The sequence below is a fragment of the Lineus longissimus genome, chromosome 6 (genome assembly GCF_910592395.1).
Source record: "Lineus longissimus chromosome 6, tnLinLong1.2, whole genome shotgun sequence".
In the NCBI taxonomy this organism is placed as follows: domain Eukaryota; kingdom Metazoa; phylum Nemertea; class Pilidiophora; order Heteronemertea; family Lineidae; genus Lineus; species Lineus longissimus.
The window spans coordinates 20,882,900-20,910,862 of NC_088313.1; the positions used below are offsets into that span (position 1 = coordinate 20,882,900).

Here is a 27,963-nt window from a genome sequence, read left to right on the forward strand (position 1 = left end):
TATCTAGCAAACTAACACTGTGACTTCACAACAGCATTACTTTTTTTAACAGAAATGGATGCAAAGTGTTCAAAAGTGCTGACTCACCCTTCACGGCACTGAGCTGGCTGCCCACCATTTGTTTTGCAATAAATCCTGCCATGATGCGTCTTTATAAGTTATCCTCAAACAGACTGTCGGAAGAACGGTGTACGGGAGTCCTTACACCAACGCCAGCATCTGAAACATATGCAAGGAAGGAGAGGGTGAAGATGATGTCTGAAATTTGAAACAGGCATAAGAACGGTGAACATGCAACATCTTAGAAGAGAAGGCTGTGATGAAATGATGTTTAAACATGGGGTTCGTGGCATTGGTGAGGTAACTGAGCTATAGCAAAGACACAGATTCATTTGAATTGCCACCCTCCTGCAGACTTGTACCTGCAAGAAACAGAGGTGAAAGTGAAGGAGTTGATGGAGTCAGAATGACAGGGCTTTGTCACTCTCTAGAGACTGAAAGACTGGTGAAATAGAGAGAGCAGCCGAGCGCCTTGATGTTGACCATGACCTCAGGGCGGAGAAGATGAAATTCCAAAGCCTACAAACGTAAAACAAAGTATGCAAAGTTTACATTACTGAGTTGAAGCTTATTCAAAAAGAGCACCACAACAATAAGATATTGCAATAGAGAATCCCACCCGATGACATGAGCTGTGGAAAACGATGCTTTACCGATGACATACCTACAATGTATCCGCATAAGCTGTCCCCCCACGTATGTCAGAGAACTCCCAGGTTACCAACAGATAACAAAGAATCGATAAAACATATGACAAATTATGCAACAAACCGCCAGAAAACCATCCTCCTCAACAATACACAACACACTAATGGACCAAAATAAATCTGAGCATATTTTTACGACCAGTCAATATGTTGCATTTAGACGCGATGCCTGGATTGAGAGTAAAGCCAGTCGCCCCCACGTATTGGGAAACAGATATTTGGCTTTGAGCGACTCGGGTTGTGTATCATAGAGAGAGAGGTATGTGTGATAATAGTATCTTCTCGGAGTTCTGTAATTTGAGTGTCGGTTTTACTGTTTAGACAAAGGTTAGAGTTCACAACTAACCATCAAACGTCATCTTGTGAAGAGTTATTTCGAAACCAATGAAGAATATAATTAAATTATCTTATAGATATCAATTTGGCGGACAGCACAAAACACTGCTCAGACTCAAGCTATTTGAAAACTTCAAATGATCAAACCTGCAGCTAAGCTCACTTTGATCTCTGTTTATTGTCAGTGCTAAAGTACATGTACTCAAAGTGAATCCGCACAATTGAAATTATCGATTCTATAGCAATTTCAATAAATCATGGATTTAAATTCCGATAACATACTTGATATATTCTTACCAAACTGGTAAACACCGCCGGCATTCAAAATAACAAACAGTACCCTAGACTGCACTTTTAAAACAGGAATTATATCACAAGTAACTGGAAACGTGGGCATGGACAGACTACTCCTCTGATGATAACAAACAAATAAAATCTCTTACTACACAGTTCCACCATTTAATACCTTATTTTATCATTGCCATGGTAAACTCAACACATCGATGCAGCTTCAATACTCGGCTGACAACCACTCTAGATATTAGACTGCATACAGTTCCTAATGAATTTGTTATTTTCAACAAGAAACTGTGACAAACTAATTGGATTGCTTGGAAAGAAATCGCTGGTATTAGGCTAAATGCTGTCATCTTAATTGCTTGCTGGAAGATGAAGTATTGAGTCTTCAGGGGGAAGTGAAAACAGAGAAGGAAAGAATAGCTGTCTGAGATAATGGAAACAGTTCTAGGTACCATCCCTCGGATATTCATATAAAGTCATTTCATCCATTTGTTTCCTAATTTATTATGCATTGAATTTTTAAGTCAAGCCAAGAGTTTCTGATTTCTGATTCTAGTGCTCTCTGCACTGGAGGTTTTATCCAGGTGAGTTTTCAATGCAATCACAAAAACAGACAGCAGTGCCGAACACCCTATGATAAAGTGCAGGTTTTAAAACACATCCCCTACAAAATAATACAAGTTATTTCACTAAATTGATCGATCCAATTGTCCCAGCGCAGCTGATTGGTTGTGACCTTGACTTTCAATCTCATCAATAATTAACCCAAAGTTGCCAAAGCAGTGATGGATGGCTCTCTCGATGTCATCGACAACCGACGTTTTGAGCGAGAATACATTGTGACAAGCATCAATACCAAAGGAGCGTTGAGTCACTGACTTCCTTGATGGCTTGTTGGTTGTGTTTGTGATGAGTTAGTGAAGGATGCTTATATCATTGGCAGGAAAATCTCAACTGCTTGTTTTGGTACACCCTGTAGCATCAGGCTGCATCCTTGGCTAATGCATGATATTCCATGGGGTTTATCCTTGTTTTCAGAGTAGTAAATGAGCAAATGAGCAAAGAGCTGATACCAGGCCTCATCTATATAAGGAAACTGATGGCAACGTCCGCCCAAGTGCAGCCAAGTGAATGCTGCTTTAATGAAACTGGCTGATTGGATGGGACGAACAAGTTGACATTGGAGAAGGCAGAGTTGGCTAGACGTAGCTTCAACCTCGATGGATGAGGTAGAAAAGGCTGATCTAAGGCTGTGGAATGACGTCCTGTGAATGCCCATTTTGGAGGTCAATCCAAGTGCTTGACACCGCGTCCACCTACCAACAAAGTGAGGTACATGTGGATAACGTCATAGGCCACTCTTCATTACTATCAAACCATTTTAAGAAACTCAGCGATGCCAATGGTGAAAGACATTATTGTCCAAAGAGCTAAATCTCTAAACTTTTTCATACTAATGCCCAGATCAACGCCGCCAATTCACATAATCACGGCACACTTCATACCAAATTGACAATCTCACTTTCAAATATTGTAGTTGAAAGGATTCATCAATCTCATATCCTGGATCAAATATCCCATAACTAGAGGGAAATTCAAATCTTAACATCATCAAGCTCCAATCTTACTGGAATCAATCCAAGATACGCTTCCTCAATCACGCAGTTTCCTATTGTCACGGCTGTTACACTTGTCCGACTCACCCACACTCTGTCAGTATCAAGGCTGTTCTTGGTAAAAGCTTCACCCAAACAGATTAATGGATTGCTGTTGATGATGAATAAAAGTCTTAGAGATCGAATTCTTGTCAAACTCAACGAAAACAGCAAATACTTCATGTCCTTGCTCTTGTTTCTGCAGATTGTGGAGAGTAGGCCGCCTGCGCCAGCTGAGTTTGCATGAAGTGAGATGATTAGATGTCCAGCAAAGCTTGTCAATCGGAAGCCCATGTTTTTATAACCTTCTCCAAAGAGAAGGCTCCGTTCATCTCACATCATGCCACGATGATGCCTCTAGTGCGGTAGTAGCAAAAGACCCACATGCGCGAAGTGCTTGCTTCTCACACTAATTGTTGGATCTACTTTATGTAAGATGACTTGCTCTCCAACCCTCGGAGTGAAAAATGTGTTACCCAGCACCTGCCGCTTTCAGAAAGCGGCAATATCACAAGATCGGAGAAAAAAGCCCCATTTTGATAATGAGCTGGGTGTATAAGAGCTGCTTTATGAGAGTGCAGCCAGCTATAACACGTATACTTTTCATGTCAGAGTCAAGCTAGGAAGTGTATTTCACCATATGTTTTCTTTTTTATATAAAAATCTTGCATAGCAGATAGCAATCCTGCCTCAAGGTCTAAATAGATTTGAATTCACAAATCACATTAACTCAACTTTTCCTTGCCTGACGGGCATCACATTATATACTTTCAATTTCATATTCGGTTCTTCATCACGAGTATTAGCTTGCTTTACCATCGTCATATTGTCTATTTAATCTGCTGAAGAATCTTCCCTTGAAGCAATGTCAGAAATAAAGTTTAATTGGTTTAATTTTTTCTTTCTCCAGAAGAAAATTTCATCGATCTAACCTTAATTGGACGTGTTTTTATAGTTTAAGAAACGATGTATCGATACAGCTTTTCATAATTGGGGCTATCACCGGAATAGAGAGACAGGTGGTCGGAGCACTCTCATGCACGTTTATCCCAGGGCTGGTGAGCTATCATACTCTGTCGATGGGTCATGCCAGTGGATAGGCAGCCTCGAGCTCTACAGTTCACAGCTCATACCCTGCATCGGTCAAGACACCATCATCCACGCACCACACAATGTGCGCCAAGAAAGCACCCTCAACTCACTGGAAATCAATGCAAGACCAGTTACAAACAGAACTCTCTAGCCGTAACTTTCTTGTTGTCTTCCAATTCCTTGCCTGGGACAGTGACACTGAATACAACCAGTACAATAAATCCCACGCAGCTATTGGAAAATCAATGGCTTCCTCCAACAGGCAGAAGCAGTCTGTCTAAAGCCTTTCTTATGACAAGGATCTGTACGTGTGTGGAGGACATCTCAACGATAATCAATGGAATGTCTTACATAGGGGGACTAGAGACTGAAGAGGTGAACAGGCATATTGAACCGACCACAATGCCATTTCCCCAACAGGCAGGACGGGTCTATCATATTCTAATGACAAAGATCATCAATGGAATGTCTTACACAGGGGGACCAGAGACTGAAGCAGTGGAAGGCAGATCAAGCAGACCTCAATAGGATTTCCCCAACAGGCAGGAGCAGACTGTCTTAGCCATATTCTAATGACAATCATTTGTTTGCGTGTGGAGAACATCTCAACCATGATCAATGGAATGGCTTACACAGGCTGGCTACAGATCGAAGAAGGGGAAGGCAGATCTGTCTCTCAATTAGCAAGAATCAGAACATGAAAGATCGAAGACATGAACGAACAAGCAAGGTGAGAGATCATCAAGAAATTGATCAGAAGTACCGCAGCACTTGCCTTAATGAAGTACTAGGGCAATTTGCGGCATAACCTGGTGTGACATGGTCATCCACTCACATGATGATGATCTTTTTACGTTTCAAAAAGTGGCCTGGCCTCATTTAGACTGCTGCGGCACATCGAGCCCAGCGGTGGCAATGATTGTAAGGTGAAGAGTGAACATCTGACCCAGTAAGAATCGCCCTAATGATACTCTGAGGACCTGATCATTTGTGAGAAACATGCTGGATACGACGTAACGACTGGCCACAGAAAAAGCAACTCTGGTGATCCATGATGAGGTTAGGCCACAGCAATTTGAAGTGAGGTTATTGCTTCAAGAGTTATCCAAAGGCCAGGCTTGCAAGACCAGTTTACAAGTGGATAGTTTACATCTGTCATAACCTGATACCAATCAACCTTCACTTGTCTCTTAGTGTAATCTGAACTTGAAGTTACAAGGATTCTCATCATCCCCAATTATGTTCTTGCAAGTGAAACCTATAGCTTCCAATTTCATAATGCGTGTGTCTCTGTTGCAGTCTCTCTGGGGCTTCAGATCGTGTTTGAATGAGTCGTCTAATTGAAACCGTACTTGAGCTGCATATCCCTGGAAGACAATGAAACCTTTATCAGTTTGCAGACATGATCTAGTTGAGAGAAAAAATACACTTGATGAAAAGTTTGAATCATGCTGCAGGGAATCGGATGTAGAGCCTAGTTCATCTTGTAGTTGACGTTTTTTCAGAAGATGCAACATTCACTACTAGTTTATATATGTAAAGCAGGAGAACTTGAACCTTTAGACAAGACTGTCAAGTATTGAAAAGCACTGTGTTTTTGTGCCCCTGAGAGAATTCTCATTCAGGCTTGGTTGTTTGCAACAGCTAATGCTTGCCTTTGTTTTTTTGGACAACCAAGGAGTTTTAAGTGCTGGAGGTCACAAGATTGATGCAAGACCAAGACAGATAGAGACAGACAAAGATGGCTTCATGATAGGTCCGCATGAACCTGATTCCTCTCCACCACAGCAACACAGCTTGGCACTCTCTCAGCTAATATGGTCAAAGGCTGATTGGATGGAGTGAGACTCACGGGACTCTTTATGGTTCGTTTAACGTCAGATGAATACTTTATTAATCCCACAGCTGACATTAACCCATATACGAACTGGGAGTTTTTGACAAAATGTGCTGAAATGTACGTTATCACCTCCATAGGGCTGGGTTTTCAAAATCACTCAATGGGACTGATGATGTTGGTTCATTTTGAACAGAAAAAAACAAGTGAAAAAAATATTTGGACTTAGATTTTTTTTCAACTTTCAGTCAGTTTAGAAATATTCAGTCAGACTTAGAAATTTGTTCATCCTTCAGATTCCTCAAAACCACTTTGTGTTCAAGAAAATAGTCGGATAGCAATCTCAATTGTGATGTATAAAGCTGCCCGCCAATGTGTTATCTACCAAGAAGAGATATGTCTATGTAGTTTAATGTTCCCATATTGTCCCGGCACATCTTTGAAGATTGCTGATAGAGTTTTAATGACGTATGAATCAAAGGAAGAGAGAACTTGTGACGGTTTAATGAACGCTCTGAAATGATTTGCAAATGAGTTGAAATCAGCCACAGGTTTAATGACGCCTATTAGTGTTCTTGAGCAGTCTACTGGTTCACTACTGGGACGGTGTTTGTGTAGTAATCCACTTCAAAAGGGTCCAGAACTGAAACTTCAAGTACGTGTCTCAAAGATTCCAAATTTAGTTCTCTGATAGCTGACGTCAAACTTGGAGCGGAACCGCACGGTCCTGAATTTGATATGGTCAGACTACAATCACATGACCTCTTCAATAAGTCGTCAGGCAGTCCGTGGACCAATCACTTCCAGGCCAGTACTCGACTCTAAATCAATGGGTCAATGACTATAATAAAGAGCTCGACCTGAGGCAGTCAGATTCATTATCGATAGACTCTCACACAACAGTGGTATTTTCATTAATTACTGCCTCTGTTTGTGGGGAAATTAGGAAATCAATACCATGATGATTTTCCATGGCAACTGTTTTCTCTGTACGCACAGATTGCGTGTCAGGGAGAGCACTGGGTAACCTCTGTGACGCACTGTGCTGAGGATAACCTCAGGTCTGATTTCTTGCCCTTGGGATGATCATCGATTTCTCCAACAAACTTGAAAGATTTTCTGTAATAGTTGTTGTCAGGGGTGAAAATGATGATGACAGAAAACCTAACAGCAGAAATCCCTACCTCTGAAACATCAGAACCCACTCAAAACATCATCTGAAATTTAACAATTTCTGATCTCTATATTGACATGTTTTCCTTCAATTCAACCACTCAACTCGGTGAATGTCACAAATCCTGACCAAATCTGACTGTGATGATAATCTTATAATTCTCCTTCTTCGAATATCCGAAACTACTTAACCTTCAGTCTTCTAAATAGAGAGATTTTAAAGCCCATTACAGCGTCAATCTAGACACCATTAGAGCGACATCACACCTTGATTTATAACACAATATCAGCTTAAAAGCTTGCATCATTTTGAATTCCGGGCTTTTAAGAAATGTTCGATGTTTCTTAAAGTCTTTACGGCAGTTTTTTCAAAATAAAACAAGTTTTGCTCCGCTAATTACCTCACAATTTCACGCACATCAAAGCAGCGTCTAAGAATGTCATGAAGCGGCAACTCTAGGTTCGATATCCTCCGCAGGCAAAGCAACACCGCGTGTCATAATTACCTCTAAACTCTATTAGACGGCAGCGGCTCCCATGAATTTCAATCTCAAAATAACAGGCCGTTGATGCTGCTGAGTTTCTTATCCCGTGTTGCGATAACACGACGTCAGATTCTTACATTTAATCAGATTAGAAGCTATAGACGTCAGGAAAGATCTCTCCATCACTTCTTTTTCTTGCTACATTTGGTGAATTCCTGCAGTTTAGTTCTCGAATTACGCATTTCAGTAGGAGCTTTTTACTGTTTAGATAATCGTCACAGAGTCAAGGAATCTGAACTCGTCTCGGTCTCTCATGCAAACTGAACAACTGTGTCATCAGCCCGGTGTGAGTTGGATGGGAACAGCCTACATTAGCAAATTGTGCCCTCAGCAGGTTCATGTACTTCTAAGCATGGAAGTAGGCTACAAAGCACACTCTTAAACCATCTAGTGTTCCCACAAGCCGAAATCCCTGTTTGTATTTCACTTCTGAAGATCGCTACATACTTTCAAGTCCACACAAAGTCACATCAAAGTCATTCCTAAACAAAGCAACATAGCTTCTTCAAAAGATATACCAGTGTTAGATGTCATCCACAGAGACGGGTTTGTGATGGCGAAGTCAAAATAGAAGCTGGTTTGAGAACAGCATGACTGGCAGGGAGCCAGTTCTAGCAAGTGTAAGTCAGCTACGTTTCTCTTCTGAATCGGAATCTCACAGCATGTTGGCAACCATACGATAGCAACACCAACTCTGCACCCTGCAATCCTTAAAGGCTCCCAGTCATGGCGTTCTTGCTAGACATATCAGTGATTGCCAAAAGCAAAATCTGGGGTAAGTTCTGGTGCTTCATCCCCAAGGTGCTCATTCACAGTGTGAACATCAGAAGGTTCTTCTTTGGGAGTTACTTCTCTTCAAAGATCAACACTGTCGAAATATTTCAGAAAGAAGATAATACCAATAACGGCGGCCATTTTGATGCATCTGATTCATTTTACTGCTTCCTGGATTCTACTAAAAGCAACCCCAATGTACCATAACCCACGGACAAATAGACGGTCTTCTGAAAAAGTTCTTCCCAGATTGATTTGAGAAAAACGCGAGTGCAACATGAACTGGTGTTTACTTCTGATGGCAGTCCCAAGATGAAAGCCCGTCTTGTTGAATGCCGAAGGAGAAGCTTTGATGGTGATCAGGAAGAGACATGTCTTGGAAGGAGGCCTCCTTTGTGAAAGTAACGATGTGAGACAAACAAAGGATACTATGGAGCACCTAATGAGAGTGCTGGAGTGCTGATTCAGGGTGAATCCTCCGTTTGACGAGTAGAGATACACACTCACATAGTAGCATCCTTTTAGGATGAGAGTCTGGATGCTGGTTTTCCTCTCTGGAGATCTTGTAGAAGTATGTGAGGATAATGTCTCGCAAAAAGCATTCACAAGTGTGTTCTGGATGGGTGCATTATGTTCAATGGACGTAAGAACACTTTAACCCTCAACGGTCTGAGACTGCTGCATACACCATTGATAATCCCTGAAGACACAGGGCCTACAGACATTATTGATATGTTCATGACCAGTTTTCCATGTTGATATGACTACACGCATATTCTCCAGTTTATAGAACAGAATATGGCAGAAAAAGTTTCTCCGAATATCTCTTGTGACGACTTTAGCACATGAAACTGGAGCTGTACATAAGAAAATATGCCGACTCTAATTCTCACTGGTGACCATGGTGACAAGCCGGAAAAATCTAGTTCATTTCGGTCTTTTTACCAGAACTAAATGGTGAATGCCACGGAATACAGAAGCAGCTTTTTAAAAACCTGACTTCTGAAAAAGTTGCGCTTGTGAGCAGAAATGGTGCATGTGGGATTACATCAATTGCTGCTCATAATCAGAACATCAGTTATTTTTATGCTGTTATTGATAAATTTTCTAGTGAAATTCTTTCATCAATTAACTGCCTTCTATACAAGTAGATGAGATGTATTGAGGCCAAGATTACACAAGACTGTCAAGTCTCCAGTCAACTGTAAATTAAACCTCATATAGGGTATAAACAATACTTATGCATAAGATTTCCCAGAATAACACACATTATCCCTATACCCGCGAGCTAAGCTTGACAAATTATTCATACGAACAATATTTACAGACACTTAGATTGCATGGGCTGACATCACCAAAAGACGTTGAGCTTCAGTTCTTAGTGGAAAACCAGTCAGATTCGCTATTTGTGAAGAAATATCCTACTTTCATTGTATCTGTACAGAGAAGCTAAGCCTCATGAATTGATTAAGGGATTATCATCATTTGTGGCAGAGAAATCTTGTCCCGTATCTCTGACTGAAGACACGGCACACAGAACCCTTACCCAACGACCTTTACAAAAACTAAGCCTTATGAATTATTCACTCTAAGTGGGTATCGCTTGTCTTGGGGCTGATGGTTCTGGCAGGAAGAGAGACCTGTGGCTGAACACGTCCATGTGATACATGATGAGGAAGCATCTTTCATTAGGGAAGTGAATATCACTTTCTGGCAAATTGCAGGAAGTCAACTAAGTTCCTGTGAATAAAACAGGTAGCATGGTTGGACCTGGAATGAGACTGGTGATTTCCAGTCTAAGGTCTGGTAGCATCTATCATGAGGGTACTGCAATGCATGCAATGGAAGATAGACACTTAGGTGAACAGCAAATTCACTGTTTCCAACCAAAGGATCAGTTTTGCTAGTCATGAATGGTGACATTACAACACTAAGTTAGGAGGTCAGGAGACAACCCTATAGGATACAGACATTTTTAGAGCTATTTTTGTGAAATAATCTAAGTAGCTAGCCTATTCCACATTGCCAGCAACAAAACATGTCATGAATATTGAACAAGCAGTGCAAAAAATATATAACAACTCAAATTCACAAAAGTAAACTCAGCGGGAGTGTTATTCCTGTGTCAGGTTGATCACTATGGATACCATAAACAGATTGTAGAGGATTGAGACCATAGACTCTGCAGGAATCGGTTTGGGCTACACACAAAGACACAGAGAGATCACCTTGTTAAATCACTCATAGCTGTTTATTAAGGCCGATATTTTGTCAATTAAGATCAAACATCTTCGTATCAAATGAAGTCAGACAAGCCGTCTGATGTTGTCAACAGAGAACTTCTTAAAGTTTTAATTGAAACATTCCCTGTCACCAAAGGGTTGAACATTGATAAAGTACAAATAGCAAAACGTCTCCTTTCAATGGACGGCATTGTTCGCCATCTCGACGCCCACGAGAACATGTATCCAATCATACATACATGCCTCCTCATAGCCGTCATGTTATAATCATCTTTTTGTCACATACGTCAAACCCCGCAGCGCTTTTTACCACATGACAACACGATCGAATTCTACGCCAACATCGTCACTGATGTCTCCTGAGGATAAAAGCCTGTGTGTCTGTTTGCCACTGGAGAAGGTTGATTGTGTCTCCCGTCTCCGTTTAGGGATTTCAGTAGCAAAGCTTTATATTGTTGTTACTTTATTACAGTCTGATTTCTGATACAAACTGCCGAGTGTGATGGGATTGTGAAAGTCTATCACCAATAAGTATTGAATACCATAGTGGAGACATGCATCAGTTGAGTGAAAGTTGGGATTACAAATTGGGGGCAAAATTCAGATGATTTCATTTATGAAGTTCTTTCCTATTTATCATGAAATGTTAATTCTGTAAGCAGAGCACAGGTTATTTTATACAGATTCCGATAACTGAACATGAAAATGTCAAATGCCATAGGATGAGAGAGACATGCTCGGAGCTTTGTAACATGTAGGGATCCAACGTCTAGATGGCTGTGAGCTAGCAGTAGATCAAGGCAAGTAAAGTATAACTTGAGCTTATTATAGTCTGGATCGATACAAGATAGTGGCAAATGGAAAGTTCTGATTTTCTCTGATGAAGACTCATCTTCCTGTGTTCCATTCGCTATGCACTAGAGGCGTTATTCTTCACAGAGCATCTTCTTCCAAGGTGGGATGAGCCTAAGCTGGTGACTTCTTCTTCAGCCCAGACTTAGAGAACAAGTCCATCAAAATCAACTGTCCACTTGGACAGGGTTTATTTGAAAGACAGAGCAATGCTGGGTCAATTGTCTTGCTTAAAGCCTTAAGGACAATATGACAGAGGTGAGAACCTTCCAAGAGTTGAACCCTTGACCTCCTGATTATGAGCCTTGCACCCCGACCACAATGCCACAGATCCCTGAGGGAGATGAATTGGGAGGAAAAGTCAAACTTACAGGAATCTAGTTGTGAGGTCCTGACAACTCTCCTTTCAGACCCACCTCATTGGAGATTCAACTTTTAAACTGAAATGATAAATGAGGACACTTTTAAAGATAAACTGACCATATTGGTAGCATAGCCATTTGGTCTAGCTGTAGCAGATAGTTTAAAGCACTGAATCAGACAGAGACTCTGCTGGGAGGGTCATCATAATCAACAGACAGCACACGCAACTCAGTCTTAAGAATCCCCCCCCCCCCCCCGGCAAGCCACGGCATGCCATCACCGCGACAACCTTAATAGACCATAATTGGACATACTACATGGATGACTTTTCAAGATATCTTTAATAGATCAGGCGTGAAGCTGCAGCGTCCGATCATCACGGTTTCTGCTTGGTTTCACCGGCAAGGGATGCGGGAAATTACCAAGCGTTTCCGTGGCAATGACAGCATCCTCCAACTTCTGTTGAAGCAGGGGAGTGCAGCTTTTGATAAATGGCTATGATGGCATGTCAATGCTTTAAGAATTGTTCATGGTCTGGTATTGTTCGGGGAAATAATATGATGTATCTGAGACAGTCACAGAAGCTCTATACATAATGAAATGGTCCAGGGACCATCAAAGTCTACTTGATTGAGAGGGAATATCGCTTTCGTGATATTTTGAAGAATTACTGCCAAACCAGCATTGATATAAAAATTTCGCTTTGACATCTATCAGATTATGTATCTATCATCAATATCCCGCATTTTCAGCGTTATGTCACACACAGTTTAGTTGTTTAACAGATTCCAGCTAATATTAGCATCATCCTTTTTGTTTACATTTTATTTCAATAGACTTGAAATGTGAAAATTAGCTCTTTAATTATGTGCATTTCATAATCCATCGTTGAGGTGGCTACAGGACAATGGGGTTATTAGGCTTCCAATATAGAAGGATTGAGGACCCTTTGTTTCTTAAGTGCTCAGCTTACTAGACACTATTGTAAGGAAATTGGCATACAATGTCCACCAATCAATCAAGGTTAATCCTGACAGCTAGACAATGCTTATCTTACTAAGACTGGGGTGCCTCATTACATAAGCCAATAGGCATGCATGGGTCAACTGCTCTAAACTGGTTCCTTTCTTTATGCTGGACAGTAGAGTATGTGTGGGCAACTGGAAGTCCAAAAGGACTTCTTTACCGATTTAGGACTATATTCAGTTGGGGGGAGGGGGGGGGGATTCCGCATGGCCTGTGTATGTTCATACTCATCATCAGCAAGCTTCATACAGTGGCAAAAGAACTGATTCAAAAGCCCTTCCTTGAATACACATGACCGAGAAGAAGTTAGAGCTAGTAAGTTTGACAAACTTTCAATTTTTCATTTTACTTTATTGGGTTGATAAATATTTCAGAAAATCTTTCGGCGTTCTGCTCGCCAGTGATGATACATAATGAGAAGTAATATCGAGCATCTGACACTGTATGTGATATAGTGTCTAGAGTTGCACCGCCAAGCAATCTATGTGTCACCAACATCATTCTCTAGCGCTCCAAAGAGATATTGTGTTGGCCTAACACTAATCTCACATATCCCAAGTATTGGAGCTGACGATATTGATCATCAGACTTTGACCTTTCAAGGACAAACCAAACATCCCATAATGTCACCCGGGAGGAAATTCAACAGAATTATAATGAACCCATTAGCATGAAAAAGATGACATGTTTATTGAGAGTTACAGCCTCGTAAGTTATCACTTGAAGCGGCAGCTGAACTGAAATGTCGGAGCCGGTATCAGGGGTCTCATGTGTATGTATGATGCAACCGACACTCTTAGAAGCTCACCGGTCATACCCGCTGCTGCTATCCTCACGAGCTGATTGCCAGTGGTGAACATCACCCAATCAGCTCCCCCACATCCCAAGTGGTGGATGCTGGGTATTGATCCTGACATACTCGCCTTTCAAGGACGATGTATTTCCAATAATAGCATGGGGGAGTCGGCTCCAGATGGAATCAAATCAAATTCTCAGCGTGGTCCCTGATTGCAAGGATTGGAGCTTTATATAATTGACTTGTCTCTATCATTAAGGCATGCTACCAAACAACCAGCATGCTTACCATGACTGGACTAACTTGAAAATAATGAGAGTTAAACTCTCACGTTTCATGATTTCAATATTTGGTGATTTTAACTTCGACTTCAGGCAGCCACCTCTTTTGCCTCCAAAACAACACGACAGTGTTGTATTTGAGTTTAAGTTTCCATGTCAACCCTGTTCAAAGTGCTTGGCATTGCGGACTGGTCAGGAACTTGTTAGGAGCAGCCACTCTGCGCATTGACCCTTGAACTCTACTCTGGAAAGAGCAAAGTGGCCTAAAAGGGAATCAAGCCAATATGCCACAACATCTCCCTTGGCGCAATCAGCTTTTTTATGAGGTGTCTGACGAAGGCACCGCCTCCAGCTGGACGTGTCATTCATGAAGTGACACCTCTGCTGCCGTCCTTTCACCAAAGTGACTGAGCTAACCATTCTGTTCATCCATGCCTCTTGTAGCTGTACTAACTGCTCAGTAATGACAGATTTATGAGTGCAGGCAAATCAGTTATTTCTGTCGGTAACTGAATCAGCCCTTGAAGGTTAATCTGATGAGCGACTATTGGATTGGGCGGATGCCTCTTCATCGACGGCCCAATATTCGTACACACGGAATCTATTGATTCGTCTCCTCAAGGACGTTGAGACCAATATCATTCGCTCACAATGAAGAACTTCATATTTGAACAGAACGGATGATATCAACTAGGGATGTCTACTTCTTCCAAAATCCTGTGATACTGAATGAGAAGTTTAATAGTGAAGAACCTCTACTGAACGAAAATATCGAAATGTATTTGGTCACAGTTGGCCATGGTTTTTATAGGGCTCGGAGTCCACAGAAGATCAGAGGGGTGTTTCAAAAGGCTGATTCTTGTACGCCCAGGCACAGGCTATTGTAGGAACAGGCCAAGTTCCTCTTCATAACCACCCAAACAGACCAAATCAGTGAATCACAGCCACAGTACCACATAGCCGTAGTGAGCCATCACCACGACTTTTACCCTTTAGAAAATTGTGTAAAAATAGCCGGCAGCCCTTTGAAAATGACACGGCCATAATTTCATACTTCCACCTGAGTCGCTTTCACTCTTGTATCTAATGGCTGGCTTCACTCATAAACTACGCTCCGTAACTGACGGAAGTCGTTTGATAGCTTTTGACAACGTTGCCATATTCATGGATTAGCCAGTGAAAGCATTGATTAACTTGGTCATGAAGTGATGGCATTTTTACACCCAGCCAACACATAGTGTAGGATATGGACAATTTATACTCATATAGCTATGTTGGCTTTTGTTAAAACAATGTTAACTTGGGTGTCTTTAGTTGTCAGGCCCTCTTGCAGCCAGACAACCCAAGTAAAATACTAATGAAGGAATGCCATTCAAATTCATGCTGCAACATGTAAAGTAACGCACATCCCTGATGGAAGATGACACTTTACTTCCAATAGGTCCTTGCCAGGAAGCAGGAGCCAAACCAATTTATCTCTCAATTGCTTCATTTTCAAGTGTCACACTCATGAGGTTGAATTGGCAACTGTACGTGGCAGTTAGTCCAGAGCCATGTGACAAGTGATGATGGTCCGAGGGAGGAATATGTTGGAATGATCATGATTACTTCGAATGCTTCTGCTTCAACAGACAAATTCATATTTGCAGATGAATTGGAATGTTTTAAGCCATGCAGAGTTTCCGGATGATCTGAGGAATGGATTAGCTTAGATTCGCTGAATCAAGTAGGTTCGGGATAGAAATGGTCAAATTGTGACTTTATGAATTCTGAAACTATAACAATTAACCGGCTCTAGGAAAATTCGTCCCCGGAAAACTCGTCCCCGGAAAATTCGCCCCCTAGGAAAATTCGTCCCCGGAAAATTCGTCCCCGAGGAAAATTCGTCCCCGGATAATTCGTCCCTGAGGATAATTCGTCCCTGGAGAATTCGTCCCCGAGGATAATTCGTCCCTGGAAAATTCGTCCCAGAGGAATATTTCGTCCCCGGAAAATATGAGCCCTAGGATAATTTGTCCCTGGGAAATTCGTCCTCGAAGATAATTCGTCCCCAAAAGTTGAAAGTTTCTGACATTACTTTCTAGTAATAACTACATGTACTACTTACTACTTTCGACTTTTCTCATTCATTATATCTCTCTTTACTACCCTACTAGCTAGTTACCTACTCCACTCTTTTCATAGTTAAGTAGGTAGAGGAAGGCAGGCGAAGTAATTTTTTTTTTCTTCAAATAAGTATTTTTACTGGTCAGAATGAAAAAAAAGCTCTAAATTCTTCAATAATATATATTGCCTGCCTACTTCTACCTACTATAAAAATAGTGGGATAGGTAACTAGCTAGTATGGTAGTAAAGAGAGGTGTTACACTGAATGAGAAAAATCGAAAGTAGTAGTTATTACTACAGTCCATTCGACAAGACTAAAGAGTCTTAGAAAGTAAAGTCAGAAACTTTCAACTTTGTAAAATATTCTGGGGATGAATTATCCTCGGGGACGAACTTTCCAGGGACGAATTATCCTCGGGGACAAATTTTCCGGGGACGAATTATCCTCGGGGACGAATTATCCTCGGGGACGAATTTTCCGGGGACGAATTTTCCTTGGGGACGAATTATCCGGGGACGAATTTGCGGGGACGAATTATCCGGGGACGAATTATCCGGGGACGAATTTTCCTGTAACCCAATTAACCCCCTGAGGTACTGTAGGCAAAAGTATAAGAAGTGGTTGTTTGGAAATCAAGGTCTAAGTTCCCTTGGACCATGTTAATAACTCAGCTTCCCGTGTTTACCAACAACCTTGGGCAGCAGCTGACCAAGAGCGTTTCTCCCACATAACCATGGTAAAGTAGCCGTCTCTATGACAACATCATATCGGCCGCTGATACGGCTGTCAGAATATTTCCGAAAACATTCAACTTGTGGTTTATTGATGTGAGGTTAGAGTGTCCATCAAATAAGAGCCCAGATGGCCTGCCGCTAAATTACACACTAGAGAACCGATTCATTCATTATTCAAAGACCTGCTGTTTTTTCTTGTCTGGTGCTGAATCAATTGAGGTTTGGTTGGTAACGGTAATTAGATTTATATGGTTCTTTTTTAGTTGCAGAACGTAAGGCAAATAAGCATGTTTAGGAACATTTTTGAAGCCATGCAGAGTATATTGATTGTCGAGCGCTGAAGAAAATGCTAGCTATGAAGCTATCCTATAATTGTGCATACTGGGGCTGACATTTGAAAGTCAAATGCCTCACAAGATGTTTTTGCAGAACATGCAGAGTGACATTATCAGCAAGAAACTTTCCAATATCGTGAAATGGCCTGAGTACTCAACAACGCTAATGCACTAAATCATAGTCCATCTCACCAACTAGACATCATTCATGGTACATTTCTGTACACAAATTCTATCAACGTTTGTAGAAGGTTTAAGCTGAAATGGACACTTTGAGCGGAATCAATAATGTTACATGCAAATGCACTGGTGTTTGCACATAGCAGAAGTTATCTGTATTCGATGCAAATGATGCCTTGCTGGCAGACATGATGGTAAATTCAATACATGTTTATCGTCAATACCAACCCGGCCTATCACACCAAATAATGTTTGCAATTTCTATTTCGTGCATTAGTAGAAATTGCACAAGTTTTGCTTGTGACCAACCCACTGTGAGATTAATGGTTTGATGCTGTGAAAAGTGCTATTAGAGTAAGGGTGAAGGAAGACAACTCTTCTAGTCCTCATCCTTTCCTCCACAGGTCCTCCGACAGGGCAACCAACACAACCAAGCTATTCCTTATCAAATATTTGCCAAGAATGGGTAAAATAGTTGACAAAGAATTGAACTAGAGGCTATTTCTAGAAGGCTATAGCGTGATCTGCTGTGAATATTGAAAGAGCCAGCAAAATGTTCTTCACAGGGCCAGGATGATGATTGAAAGGGACGCATCAATCATTGAACTGCTCATTCAGAAGGAAAAAGGAAAGTAAGAATGAAAAGTAGATTACCTGATCCTTTCTCTTGACTCCACCACAGAGAACATAAACTGGATATCTCAGGCGCAGTCTTTAGACAGTGATGACAATGCACCAAACAATCACAAATATAGCTGTGTATGTTAATCGGATCTCCACCAATCAATAAACACATGAGAAAGATTTGTGAACCAGCTTCTGGCATCGATGTCAGCTCCCGAAGGCAGTCAGTCAACTGTATACAGCTAGAAGTGTTTGGCGATGAGGTGTCTATGACCATGAGTTACGGTCCATTTGGCCAGTTTTATGTGGCAGGGATTTCGCTAATGTCACATATGTGGAAAACGGGGAGTTTTTAATCAGTTATTTGGGTTTTGTTCATCAACTGACGAGGACCATAGCTCAGAGTGCTGGTCCACTGTGACTACATGCAGCACAGTAACAATTTGGTGAGAAGCAAAACTATGACTTGTTTGGTAGGACATCCTGTCAAGCTGGTCGAGTCCACCAGTGAGGCCTCCCAAGAGTCCCTGAACCAGTTGACAGTAAAAACGGACCTCAGGCCAGCCTATTACCAATTGAGATGTGTTCTGAGCTATTTTCAGACTTCTCTGATCACTCGGGCAGTCACATGTTTTCGACAGGAGAAAGTATTTGATTGATTAGATGGATGGTTCTCTGACCTATTGGATAAGAACAGGTCACCAGTGATTGTTTGTATTATTTATTTAGCTATTTACTACAAGGTTTTGAGAATCTGAAAAGTTATCAATTCATACAAGAATGAATCGGTCAGGTTGGTGGTGTTCAGTTTGGACTGACAGTATAAACAACATCCATCTTGAGCACAGATCCACCTTCTCTATTGATTATTCAAATGGTCACCCATTGACCTTTAAGACGTCTGACAAGACTTCATAATAATCAAACTCCATTCATTCTGCCACTCCCAATTTCCGTCATCTTGGATGTCTCCCGGTTGATTTGCATAAAAATCCGCCGAGGATATTGGAGTGGCAAAATCAATAACTGAAGTAGACAGGGTCTTTTGCCCAGGTTGCCAAATGACACCATCTTAGCAACCCCGAATCCATCAAGCCATTCAGATGGATTCAGATTCCATCAACCCAAGTAGTTACTCAAGCCAGCCTTCTCCTTGGGGAGACGTCATCTGGCAGTTATTGCAGGAGAAGTGGTCCGTTGCCAACATTCTGCAGCTAATCACCAAAACACAGGTGCTACTTTCCTTCTAGATTTAACCAGAGCACAGGAGAGGAAAATTATATCCTTGAAATATGGGACAAGTCATACATAGATGGCCATCAGATTAACATCACATCCGTAACTGACCTGACAAGGAAGCAATCAGTATCTGCGTGGAAATCAGAACTCATGACAGAAGAACATCAGAGGGCTCCAGAAACCCAGATCCAGAAATGGAGACAGAGACGAAAGAAACCACAACCCTGAAATGTGATTCATCGCCCATGAAGACAAGTGCCATGATTCTCACCGAGAGACCGGATTGGAGACATAAGATTCTCCGGCCAGGGACAGAACGGTGCTGAGTGAGCTGGTAATCGCATAATGGATCCATAAATCACTCTCACAGCGATGACACTGATAATAGTATTACCAGGCGTCTTTACCCTCGGGGCATAGATGTGATATTCATAAGTGCCACCGTAGAAAAGTGCTGTTCTTTTGTGATGTCGAGATGATGACACTGATGATGAATACTGCCTGAATACTGGCAACTTCCCTCGACATACAGTATCATTCATGATGTGCTGTCACCAGTAGCTTTAGAAAGAAACCGATAAAAGATATTGAGTTGAGAGCTTAGCGTCAACTAGGACATTTTTCGATATCAGGTGATTGTTATGCAAAGAAGGAGGAACCTATGGCCTTTTTATCACACCAGTGTCCGGGGACCAACCAGGAATAATACCTCAAAGGGGGACGGGTGCTGATGTGTTCAGTGTCCCACTTCGATAGCCAAGATTGTTTGCCAGTCTTGTTTCTTTTCCATAACGAATTATGCATTTCATATCCGCCAGCAATTCCTTTCATACAGTAGAATGATTTCCATGATGGTTGTTCATGTATTGTCTCATGTTTCCCTCAAACCACCAACCATCGCTGTGGTTTCCCCATCTTCTACCGAAATCAACAACTATCCTTCTAAGGTTTCCCTCATCAGTTGCATCCGTCTTCTTTCCCGTTTCCATATTACTTTTTACTTGCCACGCTCATCCAGTAATGGGGCTATTGTATGGTATCTTCTACCGATCTGCTAATCATCCTTATTGGTTTTCTTGTGGCAGCTTTGTTGTAATATGACAGGTATTTTGCCTGGTGTGGTTGGAGAAGAATGGCAAGTGACTGCTTCAGGATGGATTCTTTATAAACCATCAGTCTCTATCACAGTTTCAGTGGAGTATGCAGGTGTATGTTTTGAGTCCTGCTATATGGCTGGTGGTGAATGTGGTTGGGTCTTGTTATAACCAATGGCAAGTGGTGAAATGATGTAATTGGTATCATTGTGTTGGTCAGACTGCCCTCTATTGACTGAAATCAAAAGTATCGCTGTTCGTGGTGCCAGTCTGAGGAGATTGAAAATGCCCTCAAAAGCAACACGCAATAGTGAGAAAGTATAATGTTTCATGCGTGATACATTGTAGTGCACCCTAGTTCATTACGATAGCTCAAAGGGCATGGGTGATCCTATTGTCTTACCGCAAAGACAGAATCTGGACTCATCACCCAGTGGACCACTCGGCATAATCTGATGCCAACCGTGCTGGAAGATCCAATCATGGCTGGCTCATTCAAGGATAATATACTTTCTTGGTCTGATACACACGCAACAATCTTCCAAACTTGCCTCTAGCATCTCTTGGTTTTTGCAGTGACAAGAATGTCCCCCTTTTTTCAAAACCCTGACATGCCTGAATCCATCCACCATCACACACTCAGAATCAGATCGTAATTAATAGCTGAATAGCATAATTTTTTTACCGATTTTTAAATGATGCTCAGCTTGGCTGAGATTTTTCTAACCCGATTTTATTAGCTTGACTAATAGCAAAAGCTTCTTAGATGTGCTTAACGTTTCAATGCACAACATTTCTGTATTGAAGTTGACAAACTTGGTGATGGAATAACAGGTCATTGGCAGAGAAAAAAGTTGGATTAAACATACAAAAAGATACATTCTGTCTTGATGCTTTACAGCTTATACAAGAAATATGGAATGGCTTTTAGCCAGTACATGTATATACAGACACATGTTATTAGCAAATATTTTTTGAAGAGTTGAAATGAAATCTTATGTTGGGATAGCATCCACAGATTGCTTGAGTTAATGATACAGGGAATGGCTTTCACAGCTTCTGGTTGCCTACACCACTGATATTATCACAGATTTAACAAATGGTAGGATGAGTGACTGATGCAGCTCTTTTTCAATTACATACCCATATCAAGCAATATGCACTGATGGTAAATTGGATAGGGTAATTGATGTCACAACAAAGCTTGGTGAACCATTAGCACAATGTATTCAAGTCAACGTCAACCGCCGGCTGGTGTTGCCAATAGCATGTTATGAGAGGCTTCTTTTATGAAGATCGCCTTGTTGCAATGTATGATATGAACTAGTAACCTACATTGCATGTAAAGTAGTTATCTGGGACCATTCGACCAGTAATATTTCATAGAATTAGAAACCACAAATCACCTATCAACAGACTGGCAAAAACCATTATCCAGAATGCCGATATCAGAAGAGAGTTTTTACTCTTGAATTAACTCTTGGAACTTACAAAACTAATCGCTGTCCTGGTTGACATTCAACTCCATATATGTCTTAGTGTTTATCTCTATTTGCCCATCTCTTTTGATGCCAAAGGAGGCGTGGTAATTAATGGCTAATTTTTCAAATGTCAGTAAATGGATGCCTGCCACTTCCTTAATCACTAATCACCTCATTAGTGATGGCTAATTAGTTTAATTGCCCTAATTAGTTTCTAACATGAGGTTTCTGAAGGACAGCTGTAAACCATGCTAATACCTTGAAGGTTTCATTGCAAACTTGTTTGTGCTGGTTGAGTCGTATGGAGGCAAATTCTATAAACTTCTAGGTCTAAGCAAGTTCTAAGTTTGTTTCTGTAGACAAGCCTGTTCTTAACAAACCTGACAGAAACCATGCAAGAAATCTGGACAGAGAAACCCAGAACAATCAGACTAATCAAACTAATGCACTGATTATGGACCATTCTTTGTAATACTTCTGAGAGAGCGCCATGCATCATTTATTGTTTACTCACGATCAAAAGAGTCGACCTGGCTCTTTCTCTGTTATGTTGTGCTACTCGCCATTTTGGTGTAGATGGCTATCACTCACAGTGAATGTTGTACAGTGAATGTTGGCTATAGGACATGTAGGACGCCAACTAAGAGATGATTCATTATTATGCAAAAGTCATTCCTCCAATCAGACATGGAAGACCAACCTCAAATACCAGAACCGATGTAAACATGGCATGGACCAGTCCAAGGGAGTTTTAAAACAAACGATATGGGGTCAAAATGGTTTGAATCATTTGGAATGTAAGTCTAAGAGCAGATGACTCAACGCTGGAAAAAACATGACTGAAGTTGCTTTCAGTTGCAAAATAAATAAAAATAATTTCATGAAACATAATTTATGAAGAATCACTTTACCAGTAGAGTAGCAAGTCCAAAAAGACGGCACATTCTGCACATTTCTCACAGAGAAACAATACCAACCACTTGACACAACTCTCGTCTTTTGCAAAACTCCAGAACAGGACAGCAGTGAACTGCACTTTGAAAAGAATCTTCCTGTCCCATATGCCAAAGCGTGCAGGATATTCTCCGTCAAAGAGCGCTGCGTTCATCACTTACCAAATACGAAGTATAATAATGTTGCGTAGCCCTCGGCGCTAAACTACTTCCAAGCAGTTAAAATGTAATCCACGAGAATGAGGTAAAGATCTAATGTTAATGTAGCCACTGTCGAGCTAGCGTCCGCTGGCGAATGACTCAGCTGAGAATGAACGGGTGTCGATCGCATCCACAGACAGGGCAGGCTTGGAAATGTATTCTCGCTCAACATGAATAATTAATATAACTTATTGATTAGGTATTATTTACATCATCTGCAGTGCAAGACTCGTGAATTATACATGCTCCCATGATGCAACACTGTACGCGCAATAATCCATCACAGTGGGATGCTTTGGGCGAATAATCAAACTTTATGATTCACCCTTTAGGGGCAAAGGGAAGCTTGGGCAAATATTCAAATCAGAGGGTTGGCGACTCTTCTTTGTGTGCATACTTCTACAAGAGGGGGTGATGTTTCGAAGAGCAGTTGCAAAGTACACTACTCGACACACAACTCTAAAATGAGAAACGGCCTTGGACATGTTGCTGAGCATTCAAACATATTTCAGGCAACAGGCCCACCATTCTCAAGCAGTACTTGCAGCCATTCTCTTCTTGATCATGATGGTCTCCAGTGAGAATGATTTATCACTGGATACCCTGGGCATTAATGATTAATTACGTTAAAAACCTTTAGATGAAGAAATCAAATTACTTGTAATTTCTGTTACTAAGCAACGTGATTAGTGAATTAGCCAGTTTTATTGTTTTCCTTGTTTATTAAAGAAGCTTTGCTGAAACGTGTTAAACCAATTTACAGGTCCAAGCAGGAGAGAAATATATCACCAGAGACTGACTAGTTGGATGCAACAGGAAAATGGACCTACTTTACTATATGGTGACCGATTAGGAGACCAATGAGCCCAGATTCAAAGCATTTTCTTTGGGACTGAATTTCTTTTCACACTGGTGTGTCAAACAAGCTGTGGTCACAACAATATCACAAGATAATCAAAGGATTTCCACACCAGGTGACTACCACTACCAGCAATCTTGTATGGCCTGTTTCGCCCGCAGTCACGCTCTGATAATTCATTATTCAGCTTGCTCCTCTAATCAAATCATAGTTGCAGTCTTTGATCAAGAGCGATCTTGTTTTAATCTTCCCTGGAGGAGATGGGCAGCGACACACTTTTCCTCTTGTCTTTTCAAAGACGATAGGTCTACACAACATGTGAGGTTTTTGCACCATACTTTTTCAACCTGTGGTTGGAAGTATGAAAGGGCTTTATCACTGCTTACATGCTTAGGGTTGGCAACTTATAACTATTAACTTAACTTACACTGATCTGAACCCAGTTAGGAGCACATCTTCAATTGTTCAAAACCTGAAAGATCAAACAACCTTCATTAGGTTACACGTCTCTGCCAACTCCATGTAGTCTCCTGCTCAGATGTCATGAGTGGGGCAATGCTCATCAAGTCATTCTACAGGGCCGTATTTAGAGGGGGGCAGGGGGGGCAGCTGCCCCCCCTGTGGAATAAATGTTGAAAAAAAAATTTCAGACAGTAATAAAAAGACAGACTAATCTTAGCCATAGCTTTACCAGCATGATAGCAGCATATGGATAGCAGATGTTATCAACTCAGGTGCAACCCTTATAATCTGACCAGTCCAGTGCCCTGACCCTAGTCTTCTATTCTGACAGAGGAGTTTCATACAAGTCATATAGTAAAATCCCTAGTCTTCTTTCTCATAAAAGTGGTCCTTTTTTAGAGTAAAAGTACTATTGATTCACACTTCCAAATGCCAGGAAAATGCCATTTCAGACCTTTTATTTTCAAATTTTTCCGGGGGAGGGCCCCCAGACCCCCCCGTTCGGATGCGCCTGCGGCGCATGCAGATCGCCTTCGGCGATCTATCCCACTGCCCCCCCTGGACAAAAAAGTTAAATACGGCCCTGTTCTAAGGGTAGAAACTGTAGCCTAAAGACATGATGGAGGGTCGAAGAAGAAAGAAAAGATACTGATGCAGTGGTGGATGATTATTATTATATGATACCAGAGCAAAATGAATGTGACACTTGTCTTATGTCACTGCACATTCACAAACTACCAACATCTTCAGCTCAGCAGAAAGATAAACATCTCATGATCTTGCAGATTTATTCATTTTTAAAATCTATGATATAATTTGGCTACAAACCTAAAAGATATTTCACATGATTGAGAAAAATTGACAATTTGAAATGTGGCACGTGTGTGACCTTGACATTACTAATGACAACAATACACAGCGCCGTCTGTGGAGTAAGATGTGAACTGATAAAAAACTGGCAAATGAAAATATCTGGAACAAAAATGTTCGTTTCAGGAAGCTCTGTTTTTAATCAGAGTTGTTCTGTTGATAGACAGTCGTGTGTTAGTATTCCCCAAAGGTTGCCATTGCTTGGAAAGGTTGTTAAAGTCGTGTTTTCATGGAGTAACGTTGGAATCCTGGAAAATATTGAAGGTATGGGGCGCCAAAAGTGATAAAATTGTAGTGCACTTTTGTAGTGTTGTAGTGTACAGGGTGTCCCAAAACCTTACTATACAGTCGAAGCAAAGGTTGTAGTGTATCTTGGTAGATGATTTGAACCTTAACCTGGTCGAGCAAACTGCTGGGAGACTTTCTTGGATGCAGTGTCCCACGTGACTGGTGCAAGGCCTCGATTGATCAAGTGGCAGGCAGACTTGTGGACACTGTCAGGAGGCAATAACTTGCGTCTTTTTATATACTGCTCTGATGATTCCAATCACATCTGAATTGCTGATCCTTTGATTAATTAGTTGTTGAATCTTTCAGAAAACTCCAATCTCAAAGTGTTCGGCTTCCAAAGAGGAGGAGGAGACAATGGCACAACCACCTTGGAAGACGTGCATGATGTCACAATCTCATGGGATTGTCTTGTTGTCCTCGACAAAGACGGACGATGTACAGCCTACAAGACGGGAAAAGATGGCAATGAAGAGGTCTTATGTAAATCTGAAAACTTCAAGAGTATTTCTGCTGGGGACAGTCATTTGATAGGGTTGAAAGGTGAGCATGCTTAACTGCTGCAGGGTATTTCTCCAACTTGTCTAAGAGTAGGAGACTTTTGGTAGTGAGTCAATGTTCCTTACTCTGTCACTACTGGTGACCAACTTTCAAGATTCATTGTCTTCTGAGCGTTGAATGGTATGGAATATTGTTCATTTCAGAAAATGGCACAGTTTATAGTATGGAGCTTCCCGCCCATGAATTGATACCAAAAGAGGTAGCAGTTGGTATTCCAGTGAGGACAGTGACATGTGGTAAAGAGCACACGTTACTTCTGACAGGATATGGTAGTGTTTATAGCTTAGGGGCCGGCAGGTAAGACTTGAAATAATCTAGTTGGGAGATAATTGGTTATAGACATCACATCCAAATTGGGGACAACACCAATCAGTAGTCATTAGGGTAACTTGAACTTATGACAGTTGCAAGCTGAGTGAAAATTATTTGCGAACTTGCGCAGATTGATGAATTCCTGTCACCAAATTCTTCATTTGTCTTATGCAGCCGTGCTCAGCTTGGTCTTGGCAATGTGGATGTGGACCCCGTGAAGTCACCTCGACTCATTGAAAGCTTAGAGGGCATCATCATCAATCAGCTCTCTGCTGGAGGATGGCATTCAGCTGCTGTGTCAGGTGGGCTGTCTCTTTGATTTGTATCATTGCTTGCAATAAATTGATCAAATTGCCTCTTAAACAAATAGTCTTATCAACATCTAGAAAAATCGAGCATTCGGTTGTCCATTGAGTTAATGGTCGGAGAGATCGTTCCTCCAACTAACGCCAATGATGTACATCCATTGGCACCTATTATGACTGATTGATTGTGACTTTGTCTGTGATTGTCACTTGAATCTTCAACGACTCCTAAGGAAGACACTAATCTTGTTTCACCATTCCAGATGGAGGTGATCTATACCTGTGGGGGTGGAATGAGAGCGGACAGCTCGGCTTCCCATCCAAGTCTGTGGAGCACTCGCCTGGAAGAGATGACGTCTCCTTCCTCCCGACACCCACTCTCCTTGACATTGGAGAGGAGGAGATAAAGAAAGTGGCTTGTGGATCCAGACATACAGCAGCCTTAACAGGTAAGGATTGTGTTATCATTGTCTCAATCAGCACTTCGTGGTCCATTGGATCTCATTATTCTGACCTCTCAATGGGCATTTCAACAGAGGTTTGATTCATATTGACACAACCTGCGAGAGACAACTCTTATCATGATATCTTCCAATGATGATCACTCATCTAGACCTTAAACTTACTGTTTCTTTTCCAGAGCACAATGATGTGTATACCTGGGGATGGAATGCTTATGGACAGCTCGGGCTTGGAGACACACAAACAAGAGACCAGCCTACACAGGTGCAATATTTCAAAGACAATGGACTGGTTGTGGAGGACATTTTCTGTGGTGGCTGGAATAGTGGTTTTGTCACTAGGAACACTCAAAAGGTTCCTTAATTTGGGCCAAATATCTAAAGTATCCATGTCAGATTAAATCTGTCTAAGTCGTTGCATGTAGCGACGATATGTGTGCCAAGTTTCAAACTGAAATCAAAGGGACAATCGCTGCCACTGATCAGTAGTCAGACTGTCAGCTGGGACTTTATCTTATGATAGAGACAATGCTACGTGCAGTATGCGGACACTTTTTGTTAAGATGTGCCAATCATCCTTGGTGACAGTGTGGAGTAGTAGAGCAAAGACAAGGCATCCAGGAGGACTCGTTTGAGTCTTCTGGCCATGGATGTCCCGGGGATGTTCGAGTTGTTGAAGAAGTTGATGCAGGCAGTTAGCATGGACAACCTGTTTAAGGTCAGAGAGCCTTGTGGCTGGGGAGATTGAAGTAGCAACCAACAGTGCTTAGGTGAAGCATCTGGCTAAGTCACTTTCTGCTCAATGATGTTACTGTTTTGTCGATGCAATAAAGCTTCATTATTTAGAAGTCCTTTTG

The 27,963-nt window shown here is 41.4% G+C and overlaps 2 protein-coding genes across 11 annotated transcripts in view; one reads left to right on the forward strand and one right to left on the reverse strand.

The window, feature by feature from the left end:
• Positions 1–25,205, reverse strand: part of LOC135489897 (complexin-like) — a 49,944-nt gene extending 24,739 nt beyond the window's left edge. For 4 of the 10 annotated variants that reach the window (XM_064775523.1, XM_064775516.1, XM_064775524.1 and 1 more), the window contains exons 1-4: positions 25,138–25,205; positions 24,275–24,319; positions 11,946–12,014; positions 88–219 (exon numbers count right to left, since the gene is read on the reverse strand). In XM_064775523.1, the coding sequence (XP_064631593.1) occupies positions 88–142 (55 nt within the window). In that variant the 5' untranslated portion in view covers positions 143–219; positions 11,946–12,014; positions 24,275–24,319; positions 25,138–25,205. Of the gene's footprint in view, positions 1–87; positions 220–724; positions 782–11,945; positions 12,015–18,050; positions 18,074–22,949; positions 23,116–24,274; positions 24,320–25,137 lie in introns of those variants that run through there. The other 6 variants (XM_064775519.1, XM_064775517.1, XM_064775518.1 and 3 more) reach the window with 6 other exon arrangements.
• On the forward strand, positions 13,252–27,954 carry LOC135489896 (RCC1 domain-containing protein 1-like). The gene is made up of 6 exons (XM_064775514.1): positions 13,252–13,278; positions 25,777–26,010; positions 26,172–26,325; positions 26,515–26,642; positions 26,909–27,094; positions 27,286–27,954. Exons 3-6 carry the CDS (start codon positions 26,192–26,194, stop codon positions 27,468–27,470), a joined length of 633 nt encoding a protein of 210 aa, XP_064631584.1. The 5' UTR covers positions 13,252–13,278; positions 25,777–26,010; positions 26,172–26,191; the 3' UTR covers positions 27,471–27,954.
• The last annotated feature ends 9 nt before the right edge of the window (positions 27,955–27,963 follow it).

Bases quoted from the DNA above. Each gene is read 5' to 3' on its own strand.
- LOC135489896 (XM_064775514.1), top strand. From the start codon at position 26,192: ATGGAGCTTCCCGCCCATGAATTGATACCAAAAGAGGTAGCAGTTGGT. The intron at 26,326-26,514 runs GTAAGACTTGAA...TGTCTTATGCAG, and splicing joins TATAGCTTAGGGGCCGGCAG to CCGTGCTCAGCTTGGTCTTG. The intron at 27,095-27,285 runs GTAAGGATTGTG...TTTCTTTTCCAG, and splicing joins ACATACAGCAGCCTTAACAG to AGCACAATGATGTGTATACC.